This window comes from Mangifera indica, chromosome 3 (genome assembly GCF_011075055.1).
Source record: "Mangifera indica cultivar Alphonso chromosome 3, CATAS_Mindica_2.1, whole genome shotgun sequence".
Classification (NCBI taxonomy): domain Eukaryota; kingdom Viridiplantae; phylum Streptophyta; class Magnoliopsida; order Sapindales; family Anacardiaceae; genus Mangifera; species Mangifera indica.
In genome coordinates, this window is record NC_058139.1 from 1,877,855 (window position 1) to 1,893,741 (window position 15,887).

General features: G+C 30.1%; 1 protein-coding gene across 2 annotated transcripts; it reads left to right on the top strand.

The window, feature by feature from the left end:
- The first annotated feature begins 12,119 nt into the window (after positions 1 to 12,119).
- On the top strand, positions 12,120 to 13,570 carry LOC123211141 (transcription factor PRE3). 2 transcript variants are annotated; one of them, XM_044629683.1, is made up of 3 exons: positions 12,120 to 12,385; positions 12,503 to 12,631; positions 13,215 to 13,570. In XM_044629683.1, the coding sequence occupies exons 2-3, from the start codon at positions 12,506 to 12,508 to the stop codon at positions 13,362 to 13,364; spliced, it is 276 nt and encodes a 91-aa protein (XP_044485618.1). In that variant the 5' UTR covers positions 12,120 to 12,385; positions 12,503 to 12,505; the 3' UTR covers positions 13,365 to 13,570. The 2 variants fall into 2 exon arrangements, with proteins under 2 accessions (XP_044485618.1, XP_044485617.1); XM_044629682.1 differs by having other exon boundaries at positions 12,122 to 12,631.
- The last annotated feature ends 2,317 nt before the right edge of the window (positions 13,571 to 15,887 follow it).

Below are 15,887 nucleotides of genomic sequence, written 5' to 3' on the forward strand. Positions count from 1 at the left end.
GTGTCAATTGTAGTTTTTAATCACCGTCGATGCATACCGATCAATTGATATAAATAGTTTTTACATAATTTCTTAGACAAATAATCTTGACAATTTGTAGGTTAAAGACGTGGCAAGGATTATTATTTAATACCGAACTAATTTTGTAAATTATTATTATCAACATTAAACTTATATATATTATATATATATTTTATATATATATATATATATATTGTCAAATATTTGCCCAAACAAAATCAGGGTTATCTTTAACTGTTCTGTTAACCATAAATAAAACTCAAAATTAGATATAAATTCATAGTAAAATATATATATATATATATATAAACCAATTCACAAATAAAATAACAAAATAAAAAGAGAAATAAATCTGCTTCTCAGATTATTTTCCATATTTAGACCAATTCACAATTAAGGTAAAAAAACATAAATAAAAAACCAAATAAAAAAGAAAATGAAATCTGCATAGAAAATTATTTTCCATATTTAGAAAAATCAAAATTAAGGTAAAATAAATAAATAAATAACAAAAAACAACAATAACCCATTTGTAATCTACCAAATTTTAGCATAGAAATGATTAATTTTTTTTTTATAAATAGACCAATTAAATAGAAGTCCAGTGACTGTGAGTTCCCACTGTTTTTAAAAACAAGGTGACAAAATCAGTTGTAATTTGAAAAAGGAGATTAGAAAGATGATTCTCTCTTAATTATCATTAATTAATTGTAATTAATACAAAATCTGGAAACAGTCAGGTTGCTTTTTTTTTTTTTTAAATTTGGAAAATATTTGTCACTTCTTATCTGTAATTTTATTATTCATTTTATTTCTCTTTTCATGTCAGATTCCTTTTTCTTTTATTGGGATTTTATATTTATTAGGTTACAATTTATGTAATAATCTGCAGATTTTCATTGAAACTTAATTTATTTTGTACATTGAACATGGATTTTAATGGGAATCAGTGATTTGGCAGAACAGTGAAAAACAAGTGAAACGTGTTGAAAAATTGTGTCTACATTTGTTGGATGTGAGAAAAGTACTAGAAATTTCAACAGGCGGTCACATTTTTGGTCCATGAAGTCCGCTTCTTAGAGGGCCCAAAGTAGCCAAAACCGTTATTTCCCACTTGAACTTTGATGAATTAACTTTTTCACCCTTTAAATTTAGAAAGTCTATTTTCTTACCCTTTTGTCAAAGTGAGGCTTTAATTTCGCCCGTTGAATAATATTTTTGATATTTTATATAATATATAATGAGATTAATATTACTTACACTCTTATGGTATAGGCTAAGGTTAGATTCGAATCAAACCTATTCGAATTTGACTCAAACAAGTCCAAAATGAATCAACCTTATATGAATTTGGTCAAGCTTGAGCTCGAGCTATTCTATAAATTTTTCAATTAAAAATTTTGATACAAATGATGTCATTTTAACCAATATGTATTAAAATAACGTCATTTTAATAATGAAAAAAGAGTCAAATCAAATTCGAACTGAGTTTGAGTTTGACTTTTATAAGCTCGAGCTCAAACTAGAGCTCAACTATATGTAAACTAAGCCGAGTTTGACCTCGAGCTCTGCTCGAATCCAACCATAGTATGAGCAAACTACATTTTTATCTTTGACTAGTTTACATTTTTCTTTTTTCTTTTTATTTTTACTTCTTATTTCTTATTTATTGGACATTGAAAACACCTAGGGGAGAGCCAATTTTTTTTTATAATTTTTATAATTTTATTAAAAATAAACATATTTTTGTATATTTTATTAATGAATTTACCAAATATTAGAACAAGCGGGTTTAAACAAAATATTAGGGAGGACATTGTCATTATGTCACATGAAATTGAAAAACGTGCCTTGATTTGAGTACATTTGTAAGATGAGAGCTGTGACAGATCATATATTATAAGGAAATAAAAGAATAATATGAAAGTAGTGAAACTCTTTTTTCAACTATTGCTTTTTCACGCCGAAAGAATTTTTTCTAGTCTTCAGTACATGCATACAACGAACGAACAACATTAACTATGGTACACCCAGTAAGCTTACTGGGGTGGGTAAGGTAATACTCCCCTTTATTGAATCAAAAAATCTCACCGGGTTTGCTGGGAACGGATGCGGTAATGGCAGAGGACTATTTTCCAGTCAGTTTTAATATTGAGATAAAAAAATAATATATATATATATAAGATTTTAAATTTTAAATATTTATAAATTTTTATTAAAAATTTTACTTAATGTTAAAGATAAAATCGTTATTTATTATATAAATTTAAAAAATTAAAATTTTACATATTTTTCTCTTAAATTTAAAAATTTCACAAATTCTTATCTTTTAAAGTTTGAAAAATAATAATTTTTACTTTAAGATTTTTTTTTTTTCTCTAATGATAATTTGTTATCATTGATTGTCGGTCATCTTTCTTCCAATCTTATCTCTCCTCGTTGTTGAAATGGTTGGTCAACACACGAGAAAGTGACGACAAAGAGAGTGATATCTCTTTATCATGCGTTGGCCAACTATTCTGACAATGAAAAAGAGATAAGGAAAGAGAGAAGACGATTGACAACTGGTGATGGTGAATGGTTTCATGAGAGAAGAGAAAAAAAATTATATGAGGAAAATTATTACTTTTCAAACTTTGAGTGAGAAAAAATTATAAGATTTTTAAACATAAAAAGAAAAATAAGATAAAATTATAATTTTTTAAAATTTTTTAGTAAATAATGATTTTATTTTCAACTGTACCTGATATTTATAACAGAAATTAAATTATAAATAATATTTAAAAATTTTAAAATCTTATAAATATATATATATATATTATTTATTTATTTATTTATTTTTATATTAAAACTTTGATGAGAAAATAGCGTTTTAACTAAAACAAATACATGGGCCATGGGCGATCCCACTGCCTCAATGTTGGTTGGCCAACATTTGGACATAGTCAAGTCGTTCTGAATTGAATATGCTGGGTTTAGATTAGACTTAAAAAATTACAATTATTTTTAATTTATATATTTATTAATTATTTTATATTCAAAATTTCACGTTAAATTTTAAAGCAGAGAAGGTTAGATTAAATTTGTTTGAATAAAATATAAAAAATTAAACAAGGTAAATTAATTTTTTTATGTAAATATAATATTTTAAATTTTAGATATTCATACTCTACACTACACTTGAGCCAATCATGGGCTCACAAAACTGAGAAATAATAAGTTTAAAATCAAGTAAATACTCGAACTCAAATTCATCTTATCCATAACTGAGCTGGCCATCGTTTGACACGAGTCGTTTTCAGGCCCCACAGATAAAGTTTCGTTATGTAGGTTTATCTTGTAATCAGAATGTAATTAGCCCAATTACTTTATTGGGCCACTGACGACAAATGAATGCTAATTAAAAAGGTATAATCACAGTCGCTTGTATCATAATCCAAGGGCTGAAATTCGTCGGAGTACGAAAACGGGCCATAGGTCGACGTGTACGACATTATAGACTTATTAAAAGTCATGACACGTGGAATTAGCCCAGCCACGAGAACAAATTGACTTAAAGAACATAACCTCACGTCACGTCAAGCCATGTGCGGACATTGACACTGAACGTTGCTTTAAAATTCGTTCAGGTGAAGACAAAAGACAAGATAAAATAAATCATTCGAGTACCTTTCCAAAACGCATCGCTTTGGATTGAAAACATGCTTAAGCCATGAAGAAAAAGAAGCATATATATAGCCTCGTAAAATCGAGAATAAATCTAGCGGTTTTGCCGATTATATATCCATCAGCTGCTGCTGCATCAGATTCTATTTACTGTAATGACTTGACCTAAAGTAAGATGGTATAAAAGGGCGGTTGTTGATGGGTCATATATACATGTGATTAATGAAGGAGGCAAATAAGAGGAAGCATGAAGCCATGATCTTCATATGCTTTGCTTAAATATTTATGGGTTGAGATCTTGTGGATGCGTTGATGAGTTTTCTAAGGATCGTCTCAGTTGATCTTTCATACGTGGAACTGACATTGTGTGAATGTTTCAACATAAATGGAAATTATATAACTTCAATTTTGTTAGCTCAATAAGATAAAAAAAAATTATATATCTGTCAGTGACCACACACCAAACAATTATAATTTCTTCATTACTAGGATCATTTCATAAAGTTTTCATTTTCATATTTTGAATGTAGAAGAAAGTGATTAGGGTTCCTGAACTTTATGTTGAGGTTTTTTTTTTTTAACTTGGGTATTGTATATGTAAAAGAATAGATTAAATCATTGTAATAAATAAATAAAACCGGTAGTTGACTCAAGTTTAAATCAAAGTGATATTGTCAAATTCGAATTTAAACTTATTCAAGTATATGCGTAATGTTACCAATAGATTTGTCAATTGAGGCTACTAAACTGGACAAGTAACATAAGTCTATAAAAAATTTTGGGATAGACTTCAGACCTTATTAAAATTTTTTGAGTTTTGGCTTTTTTTTTTTTCCAAGTATATCCCTACAAGTTTGAAAACCTGAAAAATAAGTCTTACCCATATTTGAAAATCTAAAAAATACACTTCTATTTACAATGAATTTTTAGGTCCAATTAGACTTTTGATTTGTTCAAATCCGTGTTAAATAGCATAATGGACATCTTTTTGTCTAAGCCTATTAGAAACCCAAATTTTGTTCAACTCGAATCTGACTCAAACTTGTACTTGCTTAGTAAAATGTCATTTATAATATCGTCAGATAAATAAATAATATTATATGTACGATTAACAATGTTAGTAGATGAATAAACAAGTTAATCTTATTCAAACTGTTGAACTAAAATTTTGAATTGAAATCAGTTTGTTTGAATCATATCCAGCTCTAGTGTTTCTTGGAATTCCATGAAGAAAATTATTAATTTGATTCGGTCAAATGTTTGAAAACAACATGCAACACATCCCATTTGTGATGAGAAGCCAAACTGGGTCGTAAACATTTTCCCACCACTACCTAAAGTACAAATCTTACCATTAATAAATTAGACAAGCACTTATACTCACCTGGCCATCCCTTGTCTGGCTTTTATGACTACTAAAAGAGACTATGTAGACAAAGGCAATCGACAAAACCAAACACGTAGAGAAGCATCGCGGTTTTAATTATCATATCTAATAAAAGGTTTTAGTATAATTAGAGCTATATAGCGAGAGAGCGACAGGTGTTTGAGTTGAATGGGTGATTAATGATTTTTCTTCCGTGGCTGGTTAATGAGATGGCTAGCTAGGCTTAGCTGAACGATTGGAGGTGGTGAAATTAGGTATGGAAAAACTTTGAAATTTTACATGACAGATTTACCTGAAGGATATATTTGTCGGGCGCTGAAATTAATTTGCCACCATCAGCTGTAGATGTAGTTGAGCATGAGTTATTATGAGTAGACATGTCAAAACTGTCGAATATGTTTATAGTATAGTTGAACCTCCTTAATTTTGGTATGGTTTATAGGTATATGCTTTGTAAAATGATGGGTCATGTTAGCCCATAAGCTTTATGGGTTATGTCAAAAGTTTTAAAGTTTGGTCCACAGATTGATTCAGAATAACCCATGAAAAAATAACATATATATACGAAATGAGGTCTCTCTCTCTCTTTATTTGAATAAATTTTCAATCTCTACCAAAATAGCCTAGTCCTAGCATTGGTAAACTGTTGAAACCCCTGATTTTGAAATATATTTTGTGTTTATCTTAATAGGATCTTACACATCAGAACCTGTTTCAAGGTTCTCTTAGTTTTTATAAGAGATCAGATTAAAGAAAAATCAATCGAATGATTTTAGACCCAAGAGGAACTAAAAGCTTGAAAATTGAGTGAGTTATAGGCCTTTTTCTGATCTTGTCGAGAATGACTGAGAGAATAATGACGGAGAGACGTGGAGATCATATGGACGGTTGAATTTGGTTCAAGAACCCAAATCAGAAAAAGGGCTGCTGCAAATTTTAGTTGATTTGTTGATTATCCAGCTAAATTTCGACATATATTTTCTTTCTTTCTAAATATTCCCCCACTATAAATGCCTTCCAGAATCCCATACCTTTTCACTGCTCTAAACGGATCATTCTAAAGTAATGTTCTTCCAGAGACAAGAAAGAAAACTGTACTTTTTTCAACTCTATCAAAAGTTATTCCTTGTGTTTAAGAATCAGCATTGCTTTAGGTTCATAGAATTTGCAGGAAAGCTACAAGCAGATAAACAGTTTCTGGTCACGGGCTAAAGTAGGACACAATGCTTTACACAGGCAAGAGAAAAAAAACCCAGTGGCCACTCAAAATTCTAGCGATGTCTTGAGATCTATGTGGGCAAGTTACCCTCTTCTCTCTGTACTCTGAGACTGTATTTGAAGAAAGGCAAACTTGTCAGCTTTATGTTGTTAATGTATTATTTCAACTCTAGCCAACTTGTAAATTAAGGTGTTTCTGTGATTAGCCTTGAGGCAGTTTGCAGCTGCCTGTGAAGATTATGCAGAGGCAGTGCCTATATATAGTCGCACATAAGAAGAGCCGAGGTACGGTTAAAGGACAAGTCAATACTGAGAATCAGTAACTCACTTTCACTGGCTCTCACCAAGTCAGTCCTTGTTAATTAAGTCCAAACATTTGTGTTACGATTTACATGGGCCTTCAGCAAGTAGGCCCTTGCTAGAGTTCATTGAATGACCAACACTACATTCAACTATGTCACTGGAATTGACTTCGGATGATTTACTAAAAACGTTTTGATGTATTAATTAGAGATAATAATTTTAATTTGAATTTATGGTCATTGCCTTATTTTAATATTAAAAGAGAGAAATTTTTTTAAATAAAAAAGAGAAAATAAATAAAGACAAAAAATATTTTCACAATCGTAAACCAGTTAGAGATGAGGACGGGAACATATATGTCCCTTCCTTGATCCACCTAGTCTTTATCCCTATCATCATCTTTTTATATTAATATCTTTATTTAAAATATTAATATATTATTATAATTTTATATTATTTATATATTTCAAATTTATTTATATTTTTATTGTGTATATTAAGGTGGTAACATATGTCATTTGTGACATTTAAAATAGTGAATTGGTTATAGTTTTTAATTTTGTTATTTAATATATTTATACCATGGTTAGAAGGTATAGAAAGGGAATTTTTTCTAGTGACTATTGGGAATTTGGGATGGGGAGGGAATTTTTTTTCGTGAATAAGGGACGAAAAATCCTTTTTATCCCTATAATGGGGACAAGGATAGGGGATAAGATATTCAACCCTGCCCCTCTCTGTTGCCATCCCAGTACCAATTCCGAATTGATTGTGATAAGTGTTATATGATATAATGTAGTTTCCCCTTGTTCAAACTTCCTATAATGACACTTGAAACATTATCATCCAATGACAAATTATAAGGACAACAATTAGATACGTCATCTACTTATTAGTCAAGTTAGAACACTTATAGAAATACAGTTGAACTCCCTAGCATCTATGAGTTTATTATCCTATATAATTTCATATAACAACTGTTTTTTCTTTTTTATCAATTATAGACCATGCATTTAACATAATTATCTTATTTTTGTAAAATTAAAATACAAATAAATCTCTCAAATAATGCTTATATTAGAAATATGTTGATATATAATCTACTTGTAACTTTTCCTCTTCATTCTATAAATAGAAAGACTAACAGAGAGGTAAAAAGCATCCAAGAGAGACTCTTAAAACTCTATAAATCGTAGATACATAATACATCTTAATCATGATCAAAACTTTTTTTGAGAATAATAACATAACTATAAATATAAACTCTTAAATATCATATTGAACCATGTTATAAACTTTGTCATCTTTATTATTTGTCCACGTAAAATCTCAAATGGTATCTCATATACAATCTCATTGTATTAACATAAGATAGAACAAGTTCTTAGAATGCAGCCCATCTCCAAACATCTGTGAGTTATCTGGATTTTCCTTCATAGTGTCCATGTCTTTACATTGTTTCCTTGAGTCATTTAGAAAGTTTGAACTTATCGATGAACTTGTTTGAAAATTTAAGGGATCTTTACTGTGAATTGCACCCACCATTTTCATTTTCTCTCCTTCCAACGCATGAATAACTTATCTGTTTATCATCTTTCGTGGCAAATTCACACAAAAAAGAGAAGATTTTTTCCTTCAAAGGAGAAAGCCAGCCAGAGTAAATAAAGTTTTATCATAGTTGGAAATGTTAAAATGATTTGCATGGATGCTTCAACTACCCAACTATGTTACCTTTGATCGTAGTGTTAAAAGGAAACATGAATGTTTCCATGCACGAGTCATTCCAATAACTTCTTGCCAGATTTGAGACACCCAATCACATTATAATTCCAGTTAAAGCTCAATGAAATTTACCCCGAGTTGCAATTAAATTAATTCTACTTACTTCTAATCACAGTAGTTCACAATGATTACTTATATAATATATACATCTCTGCATGCTTTGTATTACTCAATTATAACCCACGTTCATCCACCAAGTTGTAATTTTTTTTTAATTTATTTGTTTCTGACCTTAATACAATATTAATTTTCCGTACCATCTATCAGAGAAAATCTTTAAAAAAAAACACAAACACACACACATACTCCTTGATGATACAATATTACTATTAATGCAATGTAGTTGACAAACCCACTCAAATGGGGTTTATATTTTTGAAATTCAATCGATTGAATAAGATAAATTTTAAATTTAATGATTAATTTGATAAATCAAGAGTTTAACGTTGACAGAAAAGATTTAAACTTATGTTCTCTTACACGCAGAACTTTATTTTTTATTACTCAAACTAATTTTTAAGATAAATTAAAGTTATTTTATATTTATTTTAAAATCATCCAGTTATATAGTAAAACATAGTTATTTATACCAATATTTGTATCTATTAAAGATTCTAATAAAAGAAACTTAGGACCATAAGCTTAATATAGTTGTAAATTCTCCTATAAATAATCTAGTGGTAGGACTTAATCTAAGGTTTAATTTGCAGTTGTTTATTGATTAAGTTGATTAATTTTCTTCTCTCAAGGCATATATAGAAGGAAGAGAAGGTGGTGCACGTGCACTGGTTTTTCAACTCCATTGCTTTCTCATTAAGCTCAACTTAATATTAATTATTATTGACTAATTGTTAACCCCCAACGGCCAAACTGATAATCAACCTCCTCCTAGGCCTCTAACCTAGTATACCAGTCCCATTAATATATCATAATCAAAGACTCTTGGAACTTAAGCTTAAATGTTCTCTAATTTTCTAAACATCTTATATGGATAATGCATGTGATTACGAGATCATAATCACATATAACTAGATTTAAATCCCAACCACTACTTCTGTAATAATAAGTGTATAGTATTTGAATTCTTATATAGTCAATGCAATATTCTGAGCAGACAAATTCATGGCTAATTAATGCAGTGATTATCAGAAATGGCTACGGTCTAATTAAGCTGATTTAGAAGCCTACTTATATAATTGATTACAACTCAAATTAAATGATGAATATGACAAGTAATTAATAGTCCCTGATCTTGTTTAATTAATCTAAACTTCTGCAAACTCAAATTTCCATTCTTTTTGGTCCCCAAGCTGCTGTAGATCCAAATATTTGGATGAATCAAAACCCTGATCAAGATGTTGGAGATATATGACAAGAAACACTCTATTTCACTTAAAATAATTATCAAAAGGTTTCCCTGGTCTCAGATAATATTTACGTTAATAAATCTGGAATTAATCAGTTTCACATCATGAATTACGTTGGTAGAGAGCCTGCCCATGCCCATCTGTTGTTGACCGATGGATATATATATATCCTACACAATAAAACAGTCTATTTTACCTGCTCTACATAGGATACGCATTACTAAAACCCACGTATGTGTTAAACAAATAATTAACATTACCAATATCGATTTGGTTGGTTTTAATCAGTTAACGTTGACGGTTAAAATCTTGGTCAATTATGGTAGCTTAGCTCGTGGTGGTTCATTGAGGTCTCCTTCACCGACTAAGGGAGAAAGAGAGAGAAGAAAGAGAGGTCTTAGATTAATATATCATTAATTAATTAGTGCGAGGGCAGTAGAAATAATCAATGCACGAAAACATGAAGATGATATATGTTTATATAATATATAGTACAAAGCATATGGTAAGGAGACCACTATATATATCTTTCTTGAAGTTTCAAAAAACCCTAGTGGTAAAATTAATAAATAAGCTCATTTCTGAAACAATCCAGCGCACTAGATTTGAAAGAAATAAAGAAATAAGGGTTCCTCGTGACTGTGAGCAGAGTCTTCGCTGTCCATTGGATCAATGTCATGTGCCCCGAGATGTACGCTGAGCCACACCTCATATTTTTCGATTAAAATCTCCACCACTACCTCTCCCCCGTACTATTTTACAACTGATCATCAGAACTTGCTACCTTTAATCGACTCTGTACAATCAATATTTCTGTTTGTTTCTCCCTTTAATTTACTCAAGAATCTTGGTTTTGCGTCATGCAGACGACTCAGTATATCGAATTTTGATCGGTTTGAGTCAGCTCTAATTATACTAACTCAGATTTCGAAAAGATATTATTTTTTTGTATATATTTTGTTCTCTGTTCGAGAAGCCATGGATAAACAGTTCTTGCATGTAATGAATAAAAGAAACCTAGCTAGTTTAGCTATTTAACACCAATCCATGCATAAATTCGAGAATTACAGAGAAGTTTAATGCTTTGTTTATCTTGCATGAAGTTGGGAGCAGGTGGGTTAATTAAGTTTGGACTCGAAATTAATTAATTTGGTTAATATATTATTAATCATAAATCATCTCACTCTTCAGATTTCCACCCTTTCAACTAACCAGTGGACGGATCAGAAGCACGTGTTTAATCATGTTCAGGGTGTCTGCATGATTAATTAGTTGACAGATTACAGTAATTAGGTTTAATGAAAAATTAGATCAGTCTCACATGAAAATAATATTTTCTACATGCCATGTTAATGTGCCAAGTTGTTTTAAATTTTTGTCAGCAATATTTAGATTTCCAAGTCATAGCAAGAGCAAGCCAAGACGACCACCAAAGATCTTAAAAGTATTATATTATACTACTTTACATAAGAAGAATATTAACAATTTTAAAATTGAGATGGGTTTTCTACTATTAGGTGGCATGTCAAGAATATATCATATAAAAACAATATTATGATCCATCTAAATACGTTTGTAATGTCGGTTATGATTAATCAAATACCTAAAAAATTCATCCTAAAAATATAACAAAAAATAAAAATTAAAACCCTAATTTGTACCAAAAGTAGATCAGTGTAAACAAAAAAGAATTTATGATAGAACAAATATTATTAATGAAATATTATATAATATATAATATTATAATAAAAAAATGTAAAAATTTTAATAAATGAATTAGTTTAAATAATATAAAACAAGTCAGAATCATATCAATAATCAGAAATAATACTTTGTAGTTGTGAAGGTTAACTAAAAGTTTTTAAAAGTGAAGAGGGTGATTAAAATTAAAACAAAAAGAAGAAACCTTAGAAAGGGAAAAGGTCAATTTTTCAAACGGAAGGAGATCGAAAGATATTACTGCTTTGGTATTATGAAAAATTTGCAAATTAAATTAATATTATTGAGTAAAACTTATACAAAATATATAACATTATAGTATATATGTGAAATGAAATTCTAATCTATAAAATATGAAAAATAATAGATAATAAATCAAAATCAAATAGAATAAGAATGAAACCAAATTAGTATTGTATCAAATTAGAGTAGAAACACTACTTGGGATGCCGAGGTAGCAGGTTTATATGGATGGGTTAGGGCTAGAACACGGCGTGTTGTAAACTTTTTGACTGGTCAATTAAGAAATCTTATATACAAGAGATGGTGAGATTTTTCTCGTATTTGATTTAAACAAAAAGAAGAAAAGTTTAGAAATTGATAGGAAAATTAATTAAAAAAAACATGATATTGCGTTTAGGGACTGACCAGAAACAAACACAAGTTGATTAAATCTTAGAGAAAGAAAGAGATTCCATTTGTTCAGATGGAAATGGGAACTGGCTGATGCTGCACTCATCACTTAGCTTGGGAACAAACGCAGAGAGATAAAAAAAGACTGTATGGCGTATCTCCAGAGAGCTGATTTTCTTTTTATTTATTTCTCTCTCTCTCTCTCTCTCCAAAACCCTATTTAAATACCGTCATAGATTACTTCTTTCTCCCGTGCAATTGTCTTCTCCATTCCCCAACACCACTACTTGTTGTGTTCTTGCGCCCTCTTCTCTTTCTCTTACATCTTCATAACTTATCTTTTTCTCTTTTAAGTTCAGTCACTAGTCAGTTACTTACTTCCCATTCGTTACACTTCTTGTTATAGAAGATGTCTGGCAGAAGGTCAAGAACCAGGCAGTCCGCAGCTTCAAGGATCACTGATGATCAAATCAATGATCTTGTTTCCAAGTTACAACAACTTCTTCCCGAGCTTCGCAATAGCCGCTCTGACAAGGTGTATATATATACACGCGCACATACACACACTAGTTCACTATTTCTCAACATTCTTATTTTCATTAGTTTTTGTTCCTTCAGAAATATATAAGGACTGTTTCGGATCGCCTAATGCTTGCTTGTATTATGAGTATTTAGAGTTTCTTCGCATATTTGCACACTTTGTTGGGTTTTTTAAGAATTCAGTTCAGAGTTTACAGTCAACCCTAAAGTAGGAACTTGAATAAAGAGGCTAGATCGTCAAGTAAACAATGTCTCATGAGATATGGTGTATATGTGAATTTGCTTACTTCTCCTTCAGTCTTGAATTTGAGAAGCCTATTTCATTATAGGGAATTATAATAGGTCTCCAACTTCAATTTTCTGGTTAAGATTCTTTAGAATAAGAATGAAAGCTTGAATAGAAAAAAGGACTTACTAGTTCCCAGAAAATCGATACAAAAGTACAAAAGACGCCTCAAAATTTGACAAAAAGGTGTTCAAGAAGCTTAATTAGATAGTTTTTACGGTATTCCATATTTACTAATGTAGTAAATTCCAATTTTCTGATCACTGTATTAAAACTGATGTATTAATTGCAGGTTTCGGCAGCCATGGTATTACAAGAGACATGCAACTATATTAGAAACCTGCACAGAGAGGTTGATGATCTTAGCGAAAGACTATCTGAGCTATTGGCCACAACTGACACTGCCCAAGCTGCTATAATCCGGAACTTACTTACGCAATAGTGTTGAGGATGAATATTAGGAGAGCTCATTTAATTTAGGCAATGTAGCCAATCGTCTATCTGAATTTCTGCTTCTTCTTCCCCTTTTAGGTCTCTCTGTCACTGCATTATTACGTATTATTAGTTGCAGTGGAATGATTAGAGAATCCTTTTTGCAAGCTTATGTTTATGCAACCTATATATAATAAAAGGCCTTCTTCTTTCTAATATTCCTCTCTATACATAATCAGCACATATAAGTTTGTCCACAAATTGGATTCTAATTATAAATCTGTAATAACACTCATGCGGCTCCAATTAATTGGTAGCGATCCAAACACATGTACAAATATTAGCATATCAACGTATGATTGGTTAGATTTTAATTAAAAATGAAGTAGCATTTTATCATATACGTTTACCCTAATTTCAATGATGATCGTTGTGGGAAATAATGGTAATTGCAATTATCAATGGAGAGGATGCTATCCACGTAGAATAGTCATTCATTCAACAGCCAAGAGAGAACAATAATCGACATAACAGACTTGTGAACAAATCATCAACCCCGTGTAAGGAAATCAATCGTGATTATTGGTTTCAAGACGGAATCCAGTTATGACCAGTGTTCATTCTTGAGCGTCTTGAAACAAGAGGATCTAAACCTTCCACGTCCCACACTGGATTTACAGCCTGTACCTTTCCAATTAGTCCATTAAGGTTGGACACCTATATTCCAGGATCATTAAATTAATCCTGCTACTTGAAATGCACTAAATTCAAAACAAAATTTATTTGTATCCATCCTTAATGCATGTATTGTTACTATATTCGAATCCCTGCCATGTCTAATTTATCTAAGTACATATACTGGCATAATAAAAAAGGAGGCTACAGAAATCAAGTATATAAAACAAAATTGTCTGGGTGTATTGAATGAAGACCGAGCTTATCATCATATTTTATCTTGCAATGTATATCACATTTTACAAGAGTACTTATGTTTGCCATTATATACAAAATAATATAATATAAATTTGTCAGGCAGACATGCTTTTTCACATCACATCAATGGAGAGAGTAACTGAGAAAGAAGCTCGGTTGAAGAGCTTGATAATTGCATGGAGGAGTTTACATGAAAAGGGAAGTACTGATTGAATTGAAGGGAGTATGGGTTAAATCTTTGTTGCTGGAGGCATGGGCAATTTCTGGTTCAAGCAAAAGCTGCGAGGAGATAAACAAGCAGCAATATATATTGGACTTTGTCTAGGTCATCCAATCACATTATAAATTTCAAAACATCTATATCGGCTAAACAAGTCTCGATAACATACTTTAAAATACGTTATTTAAGTGATTAATTAATAAACTTTATCTATAAAAAAAATTAATTTAAATTTTATTTAATAATATATTAAAATCAAATTCTTGATTTAACTAATTTTGTAAGGATAAGATCAATCACAAAACTTTCACTTGTAAGGATGTTGTAAAGTTTACCCAAGAAAGAAAATTGGATTGACGTTTTGATTACTTTCACTTGTTCGGCCTTTGAGCTAGATGGTTGTGTTCATTTGGCAACCCAAATGGGTCCTCTTAAGAGCCCAAAAAGGGCACGGCTAGAAGGTCTAGCTAGAACTAGATGACAAGCATCCACATTTTGTGTTGTTACATCTTTAGTTCCTCGCATTCATTTAATTTTTTCTTTTTTTTATGAATTTTGAGTTTTTATAACATAAAAAAGTTGGCATGTATCCAAATCCCCATGGCCTACTACCTTTCGAAATTGGAGTTATTGTATGCGACAAAAAAGAGAAACGAAGAGTGCTTTCACTTTCAAATTTGGGAGGATGCATCATAATTTATTTTCCTTAATTGTTGTTGTTGTCCTTTCTTTTGTGATTACTGGCATTTCATTTTCCTTGGTGTCTTCCCGTGGCTGTCAAGAGGGATACTATAATTATAGCTTTAAAAATTTGGATCAAACAACTTGGATAAATCCATTGAATAATCATGTGTTAATTATTGTTAAATTTTTTTATTAAATTTAAAAATAAAATAGTTATTTGATTATTTAATTTTAAAACTCTAAAAAATTATATTATTTTTTCTGTTGATTTAAAAAATTAATAATTTTTTTCGATAATTAAGTTTTAAAAAAATTATTTTTTTCTTTAGAGTTTCAAAATCTTATATCACTTGTCTTTGCATTAAAACTTAGGTAGAAAATAGTCAAACAAATTGGGATGTCACTAAATGAGTAAATGATTTATATTAACACTAAATTCTTTTTATTTTTATATATAAATACTCATATATTAATTAAAATAACCTTATTTTTTTCCTTGTATATATATGTATTTACTTTTTTTTATACATATCTAACATAAAATATAAAATATCTAAAATACTATTAAGGTTTTTTTTCGTCTAACTAATACATAAAATAGCACACTTGATCGATCGACAACCTATTCGATCATAATTAGTTAGCCAATTCATCTGATCAACTATAAATCTCAAAAACTTTTCTTTTTAAAGACAG